The 16,903-nt window shown below is 39.3% G+C and overlaps 1 protein-coding gene across 1 annotated transcript in view; it reads left to right on the forward strand.

The window, feature by feature from the left end:
- Nucleotides 1–16,903, forward strand: part of MRTFB (myocardin related transcription factor B) — a 202,265-nt gene that overhangs the window by 159,655 nt on the left and 25,707 nt on the right. Inside the window, exons 8-10 of the mRNA XM_077828958.1 lie at nucleotides 303–446; nucleotides 11,533–11,780; nucleotides 16,702–16,855. Of these exons, the coding sequence (XP_077685084.1) occupies nucleotides 303–446; nucleotides 11,533–11,780; nucleotides 16,702–16,855 (546 nt within the window). The remainder of the gene's footprint in view (nucleotides 1–302; nucleotides 447–11,532; nucleotides 11,781–16,701; nucleotides 16,856–16,903) is intronic.

A 16,903-nucleotide genomic window follows, 5' to 3' on the forward strand; every position in this document is an offset into this window, starting at 1 on the left:
ATAACAGCTGGAGAAAGTCCCAAGACTGTAGAATATTCTCTGAAGGGAAGCAGCAGAAAATCCCATCATTAGAGATGTGTAAATCTAGACTAACAATTCACTAGAATATATAATACATCAACAATCCTGCTTTGGCTGGGGAAAGGTCTAGATGGCCTAGTTAATTTTTCTCTACTATCTTTAATTCTGTGTGTGTGGATTAGTCATAATTTGTTTTATTTATTTTTTTACATGTTTTTGTGATGTGTTCTGGAAGTGTTCAGGTGCTCAATTTTAATGAAAGTTTCTTTGTTTTTCAGCAGTATCTCTCATTAACTTCTATAGTCCCTGAATTCCTGAAGCCTGCCCCCACCACCGAGCAGCACACTATACACTCTACAACTACTGCTACTACTCTGACCACAACTACTCTATCTGCAGCAAAGCCTGGGCCAGCTTTGGTAAAGGTAGGTTATAATGAAGGCATTTGATGTCTTTACTTTAAATCTGCTTTCTCTAATCCTGTATAGAATGAAAATGAATATATCATGGTGTTATAGTGCTTTTATCTATGTATATAAAATATCCTGCAGTGTTCAGTTGAATATACAGTGAAGTCAACTGAAATCTGGCATACTGTGTCAGATTTGCCATTCATAATTTGCAGGCTCTGCAAAATGCTTTATGAGCCATCCATATATTGTAGTTGTAGACAGACCCAGCAAAATTCTGCAAACTGAATCATGTAGTAGGATTCATACTACTTCTGAAGTGCAAAAGAAAATGCAAAATGAGACAAATACTGCAAATACTTGGCAAATTGCCTTAATACTTTGTATTTTTTACTGGTGAAATTCATCCCTCCCAACACAGAGTCCAGCTAATCTGGTTTCAGAGTAACAGCCATGTTAGTCTGTATTCGCAAAAAGAAAAGGATTACTTGTGGCACCTTAGAGACTAACCAATTTATCGGATTCATCCGATGAAGTGAGCTATAGCTCATGAAAGCTCATGCTCAAATAAATTGGTTAGTCTCTAAGGTGCCACAAGTACTCCTTTTCTTTCAGCTAATCTGGCTTTGTGTAGGGGACTAAGCGGGAACAAAGAAATTGCATTCACACACCAACCTACAAATAGGCCACAGGGCTGCAGTGTATTCTTTCCCCAGCTATTTTTGAGGCCTGTGGACTGAATTAGCAGAAATTGTGCCTCCATGCTGCCTTGTGGTAGTTTTAGACCACCAGATCCTCATAAGTGAGAATCTTATAGGCCCATTCATAGTAGCCCCTTCTGCACTAACATAGTTGGAGCTAGCATGAAGCTTTTGCACAGATTTAGGTGTCCTGTGTTTAAATGTCTACAGTTGTCCCCTTTTGGAGCCTCTGAAGGTGTTGTGGAACGCATTATAGACACCCTACACATCAGGATGAACTTCATTGTCATATACTTTTATAAGGGATGTACGGTGTTGTTTTATACTGGTATACATTTGGAGGATATTCACTGAAATTCATTCACCAACTCACTTATAATGCAAAACCTTAACAACTTCAAATACTCACCAAAATGCATGATTGTCAGGAATCAGGGCCTGCAGCAGAGCCAGTCTCTGGGCAACCTAGTTGAGTGCAGCCAGCCTGTAGTAGGGTGCCTGCTTGGCTACACTGCCTGATTGGTTGGAAGATTCCTCAGACTGGCTCTTAAGCCTAGTAGCAGCAGCAGTTCAGCAGCAACTCAAAGCATTTGCCCATGGCTGCAATAGCTACGGTGCCTACTTGTTTCCAGCCAAGTTACTGCCCTTGTCTCCAGACTTGCCTCGCTCCAGGTAACCTGGTCCTGACACTTGGCTCCAGTTCCTGTCTTTGGTTTTGATCCTTTTCTCTGGCATGTGGCCTCTAACACAGGTTCTGACCCTTGGTTCGGATTCCTGACTACCGACTCCGACTCTAACCACTAGGCCCAACTCCTGGATCTGTTCTAACTACTGGAGACGCTCACATCCTGGTTACTGATCATTAGTGCACATATGTCAACACAGAATTTCCTCTTTCAGAATTTTTGTGCTGTATATCTGTCTCCAGTTTTTCACTGGAAGTAGCTTCCAAGAGTTCACTTAAAGAGAATTCCCTGTCCAAAAGAAGTTTTTTATTGGGAGCACAAGGACCCTCCAGTGAGGGTAGAGCTGAAACAATCTGTCTACTTTTGGGATTCGTAGACTTGCACATGTTCATGTTCTCACTTGTTTCTTAGTTAGTGTTCAGGCTTGAAATACAGAAAATAAACCTATTTTAAGCAGTATGAATCCAAGTGCAAATAATTAAAGATGTTCAGAAAACCATCTCCTAAATTTAAATGAAAGGGGGACAATTAGTAATATTCCCAAGTCATGTGCTCTTTGGAGCAGTCCTCCAAACCAAGCACTGATAATTACTGATTCTTTTGAACACTTCATATACGGCACGCTCACAAACAGCATATTGCATCTCAACCCTGCTTGGAGACTTGGAATTTGTTTTAGTTCTCTCCTCAGAGATGATCTTTCTTGAGGTAGAAAGAACAATTATATCCCAGGATATCTGTGGATATGTTTTATTCCAGAATCACATTTTGTGGCTCTCATGAGGAAGAAATATCAGCAAATACCTGCCTCAGCCAGGTTGGGTTTGCTGCCAGTTGGATCAGTAATCTCCAAAGGAATGAAGAATAGGGCATCCCCTGCAAGCTCAGATAAAATCATTTTATGAGGCATTTCCGTAGGGTAATTGAAAAACAGTATTTCAATCAGTGGCGAAAATTGTAAGTTTAGTTAGTAGTTATACTAACTAAGCACCTTAGAAACACAGTTTAAAATATGTATATATTAGGGCTGTCAATTAATCGCAGTTAACTCATGCGATTAACTCAAAAAAATAAATCGCAATTAAAATTAATCATGACTCATCGCAGTTTTAATCGCACTGTTAAAAAATAGAATACCAATTGAAATTTATTAAATATTTTAGATATTTTTCTATATTTTCATATATATTGTAGTCTGTGTTGTAATTGAAATAAAAGTATATATTATTTTTATTACAAATATTTGCACTAAAAATGATAAAAGAAAAAGTATTTTTCAGTTCATCTCATTCAAGTACTGTAGTGCAATCTGTTTGTCGTGAAAGTGCAATTTACAAATGTAGATTTTTTTTGTTTGTTACATAACTGCACTCAAACAAAACAATGTAAAACTTCAAATCCTACAAGTCCACTCAGTCTTACTTCTTATTCAGCCAATTGGTAAGACAAACAAGTTTGCTTATATTTACAAGAGATAATGTTGCCCTCTTCTTATTTACAATGTCACCAGAAAGTGAGAACAGGCATTCACATGGCACTTTTGTAGTTGGCATTGCTAGAGGTATTTATGTGCCAGATATGCTAAAAATTCGTATGCCCCTTCATGCTTCAGCCACCATTCCAGAGGACATACGTCCATGCTGATGATGCTCGTTAAAAAAATAATGCATTAATTCAATTTGTGACTGAACTCCTTGGGGGAGAATTGTATGTCCCCTGCTGTTTTACCCCCAATCTGCCATATGTATCATGTTATAGCAGTCTCAGATGATGATTTATGTCAGAGTTCCTTCCCCAGTCTGAACTCTAGGGTACAGATGTGGGGACCCGCATGAAAGACCCCCTAAGCTTATTCTTACCAGCTTACGTTAAAAACTTCCCCAAGGTACAAACTTTGCCTTGTCCTTGAACAGTATGCTGCCACCACCAAGCGTTTTAAACAAAGAACAGGGAAAGAGACCACTTGGGAGACATCTTCCCCCAAAATATCCCCCCAAGCCCTACACACTCCCTTTCCTGGGGAGGCTTGAGAATAATATCCTAACCAATTTGTTACAAAATCATCAAAGACCCAAACCCCTGGATCTTGGAACAATGGAAAAATCAGTCAAAAAAAAAAGAAAGGTAAAAATCACCTCTGTAAAATCAGGATGGAAAATACTTTACAGAGTATTCAGATTCAAAACACAGAGGATCCCCCTCTGGGCAAAACCTTAAAGTTACAGAAAACATGAAAAATCCTCCCCCTTAATGCAGGGAAAATTCACATAAAACAAAAGATAAAATAATCCGCCTTGTCTGGCTTACCTATACTGGTTGCAATATTGGAGACTTGGATTAGGATGGGTTGGAGAAGATGGATTTCTGTCTGGCCTCTCTCAGTCCCAAGAGAGAACAACCACGTAAACAAAGAGCACAAAAAAACCCCTCCTCCTTCCCCCCCAAGATTTGAAAGTATCTTGTTCACTTATTGGTCCTTTGGGTCAGGTGCCAGCCAGGTTAGCTGAGCTTCTTAACCCTTTACAGGTAACAGGAGGTTGCCTCTGGCCAGGAGGGATTTTATAGCACTGCATACAGAAAGGTAGTTACCCTTCCCTTTATATTGTTCATTTTAAGAACACTTTCGCTGCAGATTTCACAAAACACAAAAGGTACCAATGTGAGATTTATAAAGATAGCTTCAGCACTTGAACCAAGGTTTAAGAATCTGAAGTGCCTTCCAGAATCTGAGAGGGACAAGGTGTGGCGCATGCTTTCACACGTCTTAAAAGAACAACACTCCAATGTGGAAAATACAGAACCCAAACCACCAAAAAAGAAAATCAACCTTCTGCTGGTGGCATCTGACTCAGATAATTAAAATGAACATGCGTCAGTCCACACTGCTTTGGATTCTTATCAAGCAGAACCTGTCATCAGCATGGACGAATGTCCCCTGGAATGGTGGTTGAAGCATGAAGGGACATACGAATCTTTAGTGCATCTGGCACGTAAATATCTTGCAGTGCCAGCTACAACAGTGCAATGCAAACACCTTTTCTCACTTTCAGGTGACATTGTAAACAAGAAGTGGGCAGCATTGCCTCCTGCAAATGTAAACAAATGTGTTTGAGCGATTAGCTGAACAAGAAGTAGGACTGAGTGGACTTGCAGGCTCCACAATTGTTTTATTTTTGAATGCAGTTTTTTGTACATAATTCTACATTTGTAAGTTCAACTTTCATGGTAAAGAGATTGCACTACAGTACTTGTATTAGGTGAATTGTAAAATACTATTTATTTTGTTTTTTTACTGTGCAAATACTTGTAATTAAAAATATATATAAAGTGAGCACTGTCCCCTGTGTATTCTGTGTTGTAATTGAAATCAATATATTTGAAAATGTAGAAAACACCCACAAATATTTAAATAAATGGTTTTCTATTGTTGTTTAACAGTGCCTTTCATCACAATTTTTTTAATCGCTTGACAGCCCTAATACACACACACACAAATACTGTTCTGGGAGAATTTTTTTTTAATTATTTTTACTCAACAGTTGAAAGGAGGGGGAATTTGTGATAATTTACTCATGCCACTATATAAATCCATGGTATGCCCATAGCTTGAATATTACAAGCAGTTCAGGTTCACACTTCTCAAAAAAGATGTATTAGAATTGGAAAAGCTACAAAGAAGTGCAGCAAGAATGACTAGGGGTGTGGAACAGCTTCCACACTAAGAGATTAAAAAGTTTAGAAAAGAGACGACTTTGGGGAAATATGATAGAGGTGTATAATCCTGAATGGAATGGAAAAAGTGAATAGGGAAGTGTTGTTTATTCCTTCATATAAAACAAGAACTAGGAGTTGCCCAATGAAATAGGCAGCTAGTTTAAAAGAAACAAAAGGAAGTATTTCTTCACACAAGGCACAGTCAATCTACGAAATTTGTTGCCAGGGGATGTTGTGAAGGACAAAAGAATAACGGGGTTAAAAAAAAAAAAAAATAGATCCATCAATGGCTATTAGCCAAAATGATCGGGGACACAACCCTATGCTCTGTGTGTCCCTAAACGATCAATTTCCAGAAGCTGGGACTGGACAACAGGGAATGGATCACTCAAAATTGTCCTGTTCCATTCATTCCCTTTGAAGCTTCTGACACTGGCCACCATCAGAAGACCAAATACTGAAATAGATGGACCATTGGTCTGCCCCAGTATAGCCATTTTTATGACTCAGTATGTGACTGAGGAAAGATTGTGGTAGTACTTCCAGCATAAAAAGGCTAAAATATGCTTTTGTTCTAAGATGTAGCAGCTCCAGTGAATACCAGTTTTCCTGGATGTTTCTGTCTCTGTTCCATGCCCATTCTCTGTGTGTATTTGTGTAGAGAAGGTTATAGTGAGACAACTCTTGCAGCATCTCATTGCTTCCATCTGGGTGCAGACCTGGATTTTGTACCATGTCCTTGTTGGTTGCTTCTCCATACAGGCCCGAGGATCCAGAATGATTTCCTGTCCCAGATGCAAAATTTATCAAATTTTAGCACATGCTGCAGAGCCAGTGTTTCACTTGGCCTTTGTAGAGAGGTAGATTGAAGAATAAGTCAGCATATGGGAAAGGGTGAGCTGTTTTAATTTTGGATTTGATTCTGTTATATTAAATAATTAGTATAGGACTCAGAAACTGTGTATGGGTGATTTTTTTTAATTCTAAATAGAAAGTAAATGAATTAAATGAATATTTTAACAAAACCTCAGTGAGAGATTTTTTGCAAGTAATTAAGAAATTATATGCATGTCTTAATGGAAAGAGTCAAAATTTCCTCAAAGGACATTTTTTATGCCAGGATTGGGTCTTAATTAATTAGCAATGAAGGCTCGAAGGATCTTTCTTGAATACAAAATTTAGGACCAGATTATGCATATAGACATTTAGGCCCCTGCATATGGACAGCTACAATGGAGCGAGGGAGTGTAATTGCTAGCTACACAAAAAGGGAGCAGCAAGTAAGTTAGGGCCATGGCCTGTCCACTCTGTACCCAGAAAACACGTGATGCACCACTTTGAGTTGCAGAGCCCTTCTTGAATCAGCCAAAATTCTTCCAGAGTGCTCACACTGAAGCACAGCACTTCTATAGTTCCACTCCACTGCAGACAGTTGCTTTAGGCTACTGTCTTGCCCTTAACTTTTCTCAAAACGGCTATCTACAAATTCCAGAACAGGTGCAACAACGAATCAGCTTTATAATGGCAGTAAAATTCCTCCTTTTGTTGCAAAACCATTTGCAATGTATATTTATACCAACTGATAATTTCAGTCTAGAGTTTAAAAAAGAACAGCCTAACTTGAGTCTGCTCCATTAATACAAAATGAGGCACTTTCTGAACAGTACTGCTGTTGAAATAAGAATGAAGATGCAGACAGAGTGCTCCAAGAACTGCTCTGTTTAGGTTTGTTACATTTTTATTTTTACAGCAATTGTTCCCTTTATCTTCTTCTCTGAAATCTCATGCTATTAAGAATCATGATTCCTTATAATCCCCTGTTAAACTCTTTATACCCAGCAAATAGATCCATATCATCCACAAAATCTAAGCTTCTCAAATATGTACTTTTTGTCTACAGGCCCATATGCGTTAAAATTGCCTTAATGTTATTTTGTAGCCAACAAAAAGCACAGGAAAAACAGCTTTCCCTGATTCTGGTTTCTTTAGTGATACCCTTGTCTCGATGCACATTATTTACTTTGACTATGAATTGTACTGTGACAGCATGCACTGATTCTTGTGAATTTTCACAATGTGTTCCTGATTTACTTGGTCTTCATACAGCTCTCTGAATTGTATAGTACACCTACCTTTTTTCATCTTAATTTGATACTCCTAACAATACCCACAACATGATCAAACTAAAAAGAAGGGAAAGGTAAAATTGTTTATCTGAAAGAGTGCATGCCATTTACTATAGAATATATTTGTTACCCAAGCTGCAACTTTCCTCTGCATTACAGTATGTTTTCCTTTCAGAGTTTGTTAGAAAAAATGAACATTTGTGGCCTGAAGAAGAGCTCTGTGTAAGCTCGAAAGCTTGTCTCTCTCACCAACAGAAGTTGGTCCAATAAAAGATATTACCTCACCCATCTTCTCTCTCTAAGGTTTTGTCTACACTGGCAAGTGAAAGACAAAACTTTCGTCTTTCAGAGGTGTTAAAAAAAAAACACACCCTGAAAGACAAACGTTTTGTCGATGAATAGCGTGGGTGTGAACAGCACTTTGTTGGTAGGAGAGTGCTCTCCTACCAACAAACAGAAGCTACACTGTAGCGGCACAGCCATATCACTAAAAGCAGTGTAGTGTAGACATAGCCTAACACTTGCGGCAGTGATAGTTAAGTGCTGGTCATATTGTGGGGGGTCACTGTACACTTACCCTGATCTTTTATGTGGAAAAAATGACAATCTGTTGTTTTGAAATGTACAGGGGACTCTTTTATTTTGAAAATAAAACCTCAGTTTGCTTTTAACTTTTGACACTTTCTGAAATTCTATAGTGTGGGATTTTTTTTTCAGGAAGTGAGCTAATCTGAGAGATCAGCTGCTGGTTTACTGTTAGAAGTTAAGGAATAAAAATCAGAAATCTATACATATAAAATGAATAATTAAACATGAATTAATTTGGGATAGTGTCATGGCAGTTGTGAACATAAATTTTCTTTAGCTGTTTTGACTGGTTTCCTTAGGAACAAGAAAATTGTTTTTACCAGAACTGAATGTGGAATTGTAGTAAATGGTTTAGTAACAGGAAGAGAGTTTGCAAAAAGAATTTTTGGTGATTTCCCTCCCACTCCTGCCCAAGTTGAGCAGTTGTGTTCCCTAAAATCTAATGATTTTGTATAGTAATTGTTTTGGTCTTTTTCATCATTAACTTTATTGTGTACCTGTAAGAGCAGTTAAGGTCTGATCTATCACTTTGTTTGCTATCATGACGAGAAAGATATTCTTTGTAATTGAAAATTAGCCTCACTATGAAAAGCAGAACTATGCTAGTAGTGACAATTAAATTACTAGAATATTTAAATCATAAAACATAAACATATATAGACTAGTGCAAGTTGTCTTTTTAAATACTGTGGATTTAAGAAGGGTTAGTGAGAGTCTGGATTGAATTGCTTTCAACATGTTGATGACGCCCAAGTTTATATCTTCATTTCACCCAAGGCTGTTGAATGCCTGACCCCAACATCTGGGGGAGATTGAGGTGTGGATGAGAACTGGCTGTTTGGACCTCAGTCTGTATATTGTTGTTAATAAGACTGAGGTGTGGTTGGTAGGTTGGAGGAAGCAAATAGACAATATGGTGAAGCCGATATCTTTTCCTTTGAGAGCATTTGGCTGCCATTTGTTACTTGGGGGCGCAATCTGAGGTACTGGTGGATCCCCCATCAAGGGTGATCTGTTGGATAATCACATTATACCAGGGCCCAGAAATGCTTTTATGCCAGCAGCTGGCTACATGCATTTGTGATATATATCTATCTACAGAGAAAATGAAAAAATGAGTGTTGCCATACCAACTTTAATGAGACTCATCAATTAAGGTAGCCCACCTTAATGGTATGGTGGTATGAGATGGTATGATGAGGTTGCCTACAATGGCATATAGCTTATTACCAAATATCTCCAACAGTTGGTGATGGGACACTAGATGGGGAGGGCTCTGAGTTACTACAGAGAATTCTTTCCCATGTCTGGCTGGTGTGTCTCACCCATATGCTCCGGGTCTAACTGATTGCCATGTTTGGGGTCGCCAAGAAATTTTCCCCCAGGTCAGAGTAGCAGAAACCCTGGGGTGGGGAGGTGTTCGCTTTCCTGTGCAGCATGGGGCATGGGTCAGTTCTGGTCGGAACTAGATTAAATGGTTGTCTTTCTGTAACTTGAAGTCTTTAAATCAAGACTTGAGGACTTCAGTAACTCAGCCAGAGATTGTGGCCTCCTGCAGGAGTGGGTGGGTGATGTTCTATAGCCTGCAGTGTGCAGGAGGTCAGTCTAGATGATCGTGATAGTCTCTTCTGGCCTTAAAGTCTGTGAGCCTCTGAGACTGATGGCAGAATGTTCTTCCTAATGGTTTTATTGACCTTCCAGGCATGCTGCAAAGCCCATCTGCTTAAGCAGGTAATGTTGGAGGGCTGAGGTAGCTGAGGTAGAATTTCCGTCTGGTGGGGGAGTTTGTTATATTGTCACATGACTTGTGACCAACTTATGCATAGTAGGTAGGAGGAATAAGTGCTGCTGCTGTGGCAGATTTTCACTTTGTATCTCTTATGTTCTTGTGTTTTTAAATCCATGTCTGTGGCGTTGTTTGATATGGTGTTATATAAGACCAATTGCTCAATAAAATAAATAATAAAACCAGCCAGTGCAACAGCATCTTGCACATTATGCCTACCAGTCACACCATTCTTCTTTGTGTAGTTAGAAAAAGATACAATTGAGCATCTGCACCCTGGTTCTTGGTACAACAATAAGACATAGTCAATGAACAAATGATATCTGTGAAACTAAAAGTATGAACAATGAGAACATCCTTGTTGTCACTAACAGACTATAGTTATGACAAGCATATCATCATCCATTTTTCATGCACTACTTGAAACACTATGGACTTGCAGACTGTCATGAAAACACCTTTAAAATATATATTAGTTGATATGAACCACATTATAATCTGAATTTTTTTTTTTTACCAATGTATAATTTAAGTGATAAAAGGTTGTTCTAGGCAATGTTGGACCAAAACAGATTACTTTCCTGTGAGGATTTATTATTTGTTTAGCACAATGTGGTTGTTAGCTTTAGATGTGGAATGCAGTAAAGTGGCATAATGTGGCAGCAGAGTGTCTTGTGAGTATTTCTAATAGTTGCTTTGTTTGGAAGTTACTTAATACAGTATTACAGTGATCTACTGATGTAAGTAGGATGTCATGTAGATTAAATTGTTTAACAGAGCTAGTGGGAATCTTTAAAGTGGTCTGAAGTTCCCTCTTTGACAGATACTCATATATTAGTAGGGAACCTTCATTTAGAATCTAACTGGAGATGACATGTCTGGTCTTTTTGACTGAACAGAATAAAATGTATAGCTTACTAAAATGGCAAAAAGATCTAAAGTAGAACCTCAGAGTTACAAACACCTTGGGAATAGAGGTTGTTTGTAAGTCTGAACAAAACATTATAGTTGTTCTTTCAAAAGTTTACAACTGAACATTGACTTAATACAGCTTTGAATCTTTACTATGCAGAAGAAAAATTTGGTTTTAACCATCTTAATTTAAATGAAACAAGCACAGAAAGTTTCTTTACCTTATCAAATTTTTTTTTTAATTTTCCCTTTATTTTTTTAGTAGTTTACATTTAACACAGTACTGTGCTGTACAGTATTTGGGGTTATTTTTGGTCTCTGCTGCCGGATTGCATGCTTCCAGTTCCAAATGAGGTGTGTGGTCAACTGATAGTTCGTAACTCTGAGGTTCTACTGTATATTCTATTCCAAATGGCCACAGCTGAGCTGATGACTATAATGGACATCATTATTTCTTGCCATCTCGTTTTTCATAACTGATGTGTTCCTTTATGCCTCAACTTCATTTGTTCATACAATCGCTTTGTAAAGATGTCTGTGTAATAGCTGTTTTATTTTATAATTTTTTCTAACTTTGTCTCTAAATAGCAAAGCCATCCCAAGAACCCAAATGACAAGCATCGGAGCAAGAAATGTAAAGAACCTAAGCCTAGGGTAAAGAAGTTGAAGTACCATCAATATATCCCACCTGATCAGAAAGGCGAGAAGAACGAGCCACAGATGGACTCCAATTATGCTCGTTTGCTACAGCAACAGCAGCTTTTTTTGCAGCTGCAGATCCTGAGCCAACAGCAACAACACTACAACTACCAGACAATTCTACCTGCACCGCTCAAGTATGTGAAACTTCGTCAGTTTTTTCCTTTAAAGGGATGAATTTGCATTTTTATTAAATAAGGAAAAAATACACATCAAATGTAGAATTTGTTAAGGTTAATTTGTGCATGTTAGGCACCAATCCTATATTAGGGGATGGTGACTCACCATGATTTGAGGTGGTTATATCTAAAGGTAGGTCAGTGCACATACCCTCTATGCTACCTCTTCCTCAGTCTCCAATTCTCTGCATCTCTTAGCAGCCCACATAATGATGAGGCTATAGTTTTGATTTATTGAAGGGACAGTAAAGTCTGATAAACCTATAACTGGACCTACTGGCTTAATTTTGGTCTATGGACATATGCAAGCACCGCCCCTTTATTTGTCTGCTATATTTTTCTAATCAAACATGTTATTTACATTCACAAGAATTGTGATCTCTTATGAATGCTTGTAACTTTCAACACCCTGCCTACACATACTTTATGACACAAGCAGGCAGATCAGAGACAGAATGCAACTTCTATGCACATTTTGCTATTGCTATCCCAGTGTTGCTGTTTGGGGCATTTTGGAGGGGTTGAGAGACTTTTGGATAAGAAGGAATGTTGGGCTTTGTAAGATGTGATGAGGTTAAAATCTGGACCTAAAATCCTGTCTAGGTACTTTCTACACCCCTCCTTTTCTCCCCTCATCATAGTATATGAGGGACTCAGAAACATCATTAATCCCCAATATGCCCATGATGGAGAGAACCTAATTTACAGCAATGTAGCATTCTGTTTCCAGCCTTCCTTAACAACAACCTGATAGTAAATAACTAAAAAGTATAATCTGAGAGTAACCAATGACATTTGTATAATTGCCATGTATCCTATCTTTGGAAGCAGTGATGTGCGTGTGGTATCAGCTGCTCATTCTCTTACATGTAGAGGCATTACAAAAATATTTTTATCTTGAATCAAACTGAACAAAGAAAGTGCAGGGAATGTTAATTAACATCCATTTTAAACTGATATTAATACAACAAGCTTAGCCCTGCATGCTGTAACAGCAGTTTGTTCTTTGAGTGCTTGCACATGTCCATTCCAATGTTGGTGTGTGCTCTCCCCGAGCAGTTGCCAGAATTTTTTCCCTTAGTGGTGGTATCTGTTGGCTTGGCTCTAGTGCCTCTGGTGCCACACACTCATTGTGCCAGTATAAGGGGCGTTGCCATGCCCACGCACTTTCAGTTCCTTCGTACCACCCATGATAGTTGCTGGAACTTCCCTCATTGCTAAGGTCTGGACGTGATCACACAGGACCATGGCCAGCTTCTCCACCCAAACCTTAGCTCTCTTCATCTGATGACCTGGAACCTTCATGGCTGAACCCTGAAGAGCAAGCTTGCTCAGAGCAGGTTTGTCAAGTCCTACTGGGCAGTAGAAAACCCTCCACTAGAGTGATGTACCTGGCAAAGTGGAAACAATTCTCCATCTGGTCTTCCCAGCACGGAATTCTGCCTATGCAGTCCTCATTACAGCTCATTTTGGAATACCTTCTGCTTTTAAAGCAGCCAGGCCTGGCCTTTTCTTCAGTCAAGGTCCACCTGGTGGCCATTTCAGTCTTTCATCCTAAGGTTGACAATAGGTTGGTTTTCTCACATGAAATGTTTCAGAGTAACAGCCGTGTTAGTCTCTATTCGCAAAAAGAAAAGGAGTACTTGTGGCTGCTGCAGTTTCCACGGTATGCATCCGATGAAGTGAGCTGTAGCTCACGAAAGCTCATGCTCAGATAAATTGGTTAGTCTCTAAGGTGCCACAAGTACTCCTTTTCTTTTCACATGAAATGGTAATTTGTTTTCTCAAAGGCCTGGAGAGGGTATTCCCTCAGATAAAGGAACGAATTCTCCTCCTTCCCCCAGGACCTAAACCTTGTCCTGTTGAAACTAACAGGCCCGCCTTTCGAGCCACTAGTGACATGCTCACTGTTGGACCTCTCTTGGAAGGTGGCCTTTTTGGTGGCCATTACATCATTTAGGAGACTTTCAGAGTTCTGCGCCCTCACCTTGGAACCCTCAGATATAAGGCTACGATTTAGTCAAAGGTATTTTTAATAAAAGTCATGGACAGGTCACGGGCAATAAACAAATATTCACAGCCTGTGACCTGTCTCTGACTTATACTATAAATACCCCTGACTAAATCTTGGGGAGGGGGGGCCGCTGCTGGGGCAGGGCCATCAGCACTAGCTGCCAGGAGCCACTGAGCAGCAGCTGCTCTGGCTGCCTGGGGGCTGCCAACAGCAGCTGCTCCAGCTGCCCTGGGACCCCTAGCTGCGAGGCCACCCAAATGGGTGGCTGCAGAGCCAGCAGTGTATGATGCAGCTGGCCCCAGAGCCAGCTGCTTGGACTGCCCTGTGGTCAGCCACACTGGCAGTCACGGAGGTCGCGGAATCCATGACTTCTGCGACTTCTATAACCAACACGGAGCTCTACTCATATACAATCTTCTTCAGAGATAAAGTGCAGCTATGCCTGCATCCAAAGTTCCTCACGAAAGTGGTTTCTCAATTCCACTGCAACCAATCAATTTTTCTACCATTATTCTATCCTAAACCACACGCAGATAGGGAAGACCACTGTCTGTACTCCTTGGATTGCAGATGGGCCCTGGCATTCTATGTTCAGAAGACCAAACTGTTCCGTAGATCACCCCAGCTCTTCACAGCGATAGCTAAGAGCATGAAAGGGGCTCCCCATCCCTACTCAGAGGATTTAATCTTGGATCATGTCATATATCCAGGCATGTTACGAACTTGTGGGGGGCCTCCCCGCCGCCGAACCTGACTGCTCATTCCACTTGGTCTCAAGCCTCTTTGGCAGCTTTACTAGCTTAAGTTCCTATTCGAGATATCTGCAGTGTTGCGACCTGGTCCTCGGTGCACACGTTCTCAGCACACTATGCCATTACTCAACAAACCAGAGACGGTGCCTACTTTGGCCACGCAGTGTTGCAGTCAGCTTGCCCTTAAGCTTCAAGCCTACCTCCTGTGCAACTGCTTGTGAATCACTTACATTGGAATGGACATGTACTCGAAGAAGAAAAAACAGTTACTAACCTTTTGTAACTGTTATTCTTCTAGATGTATTGCACATATCCATTCCAAGACCCACCTGCTGTCCCCTTTCTTGGAGTGGTCCGTGAGAAGAAACTGAAAAGAAGAAACTGAAAGAGAAGAAACTGAAAAGTGGTCCGTGAGAAGAAACTGAAAGGGTGCAAGCTCAGCAGGGCCCCTTATTCCTGCACTATGAGCATGCTACAACTGGAGGTGTTAGAGCGACTCGATGGGTACCACTAAGGGAAAAAATTCAGGTGACTGTGCTCAGGGCATGCCTGCACCTACGTTGAAATGGATATGTGCAACCATTTTTTCTTCTTCGAGTGCTCACACATGTCCAATGTAACTGTTTTTTCTTACCGAGTAAGAATTATTCTACATAACAGACGGAAACATTAAAAAAAAAAATCTTGCTAACCCCACTTTAAAAGACCCTTGAGATATTAAGAGGTATACATTGTTGCTTAGAAATGCTAATAAGGGCATAATTACACAAACCAGGAAAGAAAAGTGCAGCTGTTCAGAAAGATGAGGTGGAAGTATGGAATTTCAGTGGCTGCTAAACATATTAGTTTTTTTCACACACAGATCCACTCTCGATCTGATCTTTTTTCAGAATAACAAAATTAAAGATTAACCTAGCATAATCTTTTGGATATTTATTATAAAATATGTACTCTGCCTTGTCAGCAAGGTACAATTTACATTTGAACAGTAAGTCCAAATGTCTCTAACAAAATGTGCATTTTCCTGGTACAATATTGTTTATCCGGGAAAGCTGTAATCACAAATACAAAGTCAGTAAGAGGCAGGCCCACTTGCTCTGTGGCCATATGATGCAGTTTTATTATAGAAATTTAGGAATCCATGCTTAACCAATAAATCCAACCAATTAATTAACATGAGTTTTGTTTTCTGAGAATGACTGGCCAGGTTTCTTGCAAAGCAAAACCAGTTTGGCAGATGAAAAAATTATGCCAAAACTTCCAGTGCTATATATCTAAAGTTAGACACCTAACCCCATATTTAAGCACATAAATAAAACCAGTTTTCCTCCAAAAGAACTGAATGTGCAGTCTCCAGTGAAGTTACAGGAAGATATGCATATTCAATTCCTCTGAAAATCAGGCCACTCTTACTTAGGTGTCTACATGTGGACTTAGATGCTTCATTTTAGGTATCTAATTTGAAAATGTTCGTTTTAGCTTTTATGATAGGAAAGAGATTGAAATGTTAGTGTGCAATTTGCAAACTCTTCTTCTTGGCTCCATTTGTTCACATATATCAAACAATTATCACACTCCAAAGGTTCTTTAAATTAATTCTAAATATGTAAATCTGCATATGAAGACAGCTTTTAAAATAGAGTGACATACATTATTAACCTAGTTTACTGCACTAGTCAGCAGAAGTTTGGTTAATTTCAATATTTCTTCTTGTGTTTTTGATATCTGATTGTGGTGTTCTTGCATTAATAGAAAAAATAGTACGATATTTGAAACAAAGACAGCTTGGGTTGTATAAATCCTGTTCACTTTTTAGAGGCAAGATTTCCTTAATATTTTAGTAGTGTAATAAAAGTCTTACAAGTTCATGTTTAATCACTAACTGTACACTACAAAAAATACCAATATATTTTCCGCAGTAGACTTTTCCTCTGCAAGCAATTCAAGAATCATTTGAAATATGTAATGAGTCCAACTGTTCTAGTTTTGCATCTGAGGAAAAGTCAATTTTCTGCCATTAAGTGGATAAATTTTAAATTCAGTACTACTGCTTCTTAAAAGTAAATACCATAATAGCTAGCACTGATTTTTTTGTTTTGTTTTTTACTTGCAGACCCCTCAGTGACAAACAGAACAACAACGGGAATATACCACTGACTACTTTGAGCAGCAGCGCACCTACGTCAGTAGCCTGCACACCAAGACAGAACAGTAATATTCCCAGCAGGAAACCAGGACCGCTTCCTTCAAGCTTGGATGACCTGAAGGTAAAAATGAAGAGGGATTTGTCTATGTGCAAATATCAGCAAAGGTTA

This window comes from Eretmochelys imbricata, chromosome 10 (assembly GCF_965152235.1).
Source record: "Eretmochelys imbricata isolate rEreImb1 chromosome 10, rEreImb1.hap1, whole genome shotgun sequence".
Lineage (NCBI taxonomy): Eukaryota > Metazoa > Chordata > Testudines > Cheloniidae > Eretmochelys > Eretmochelys imbricata.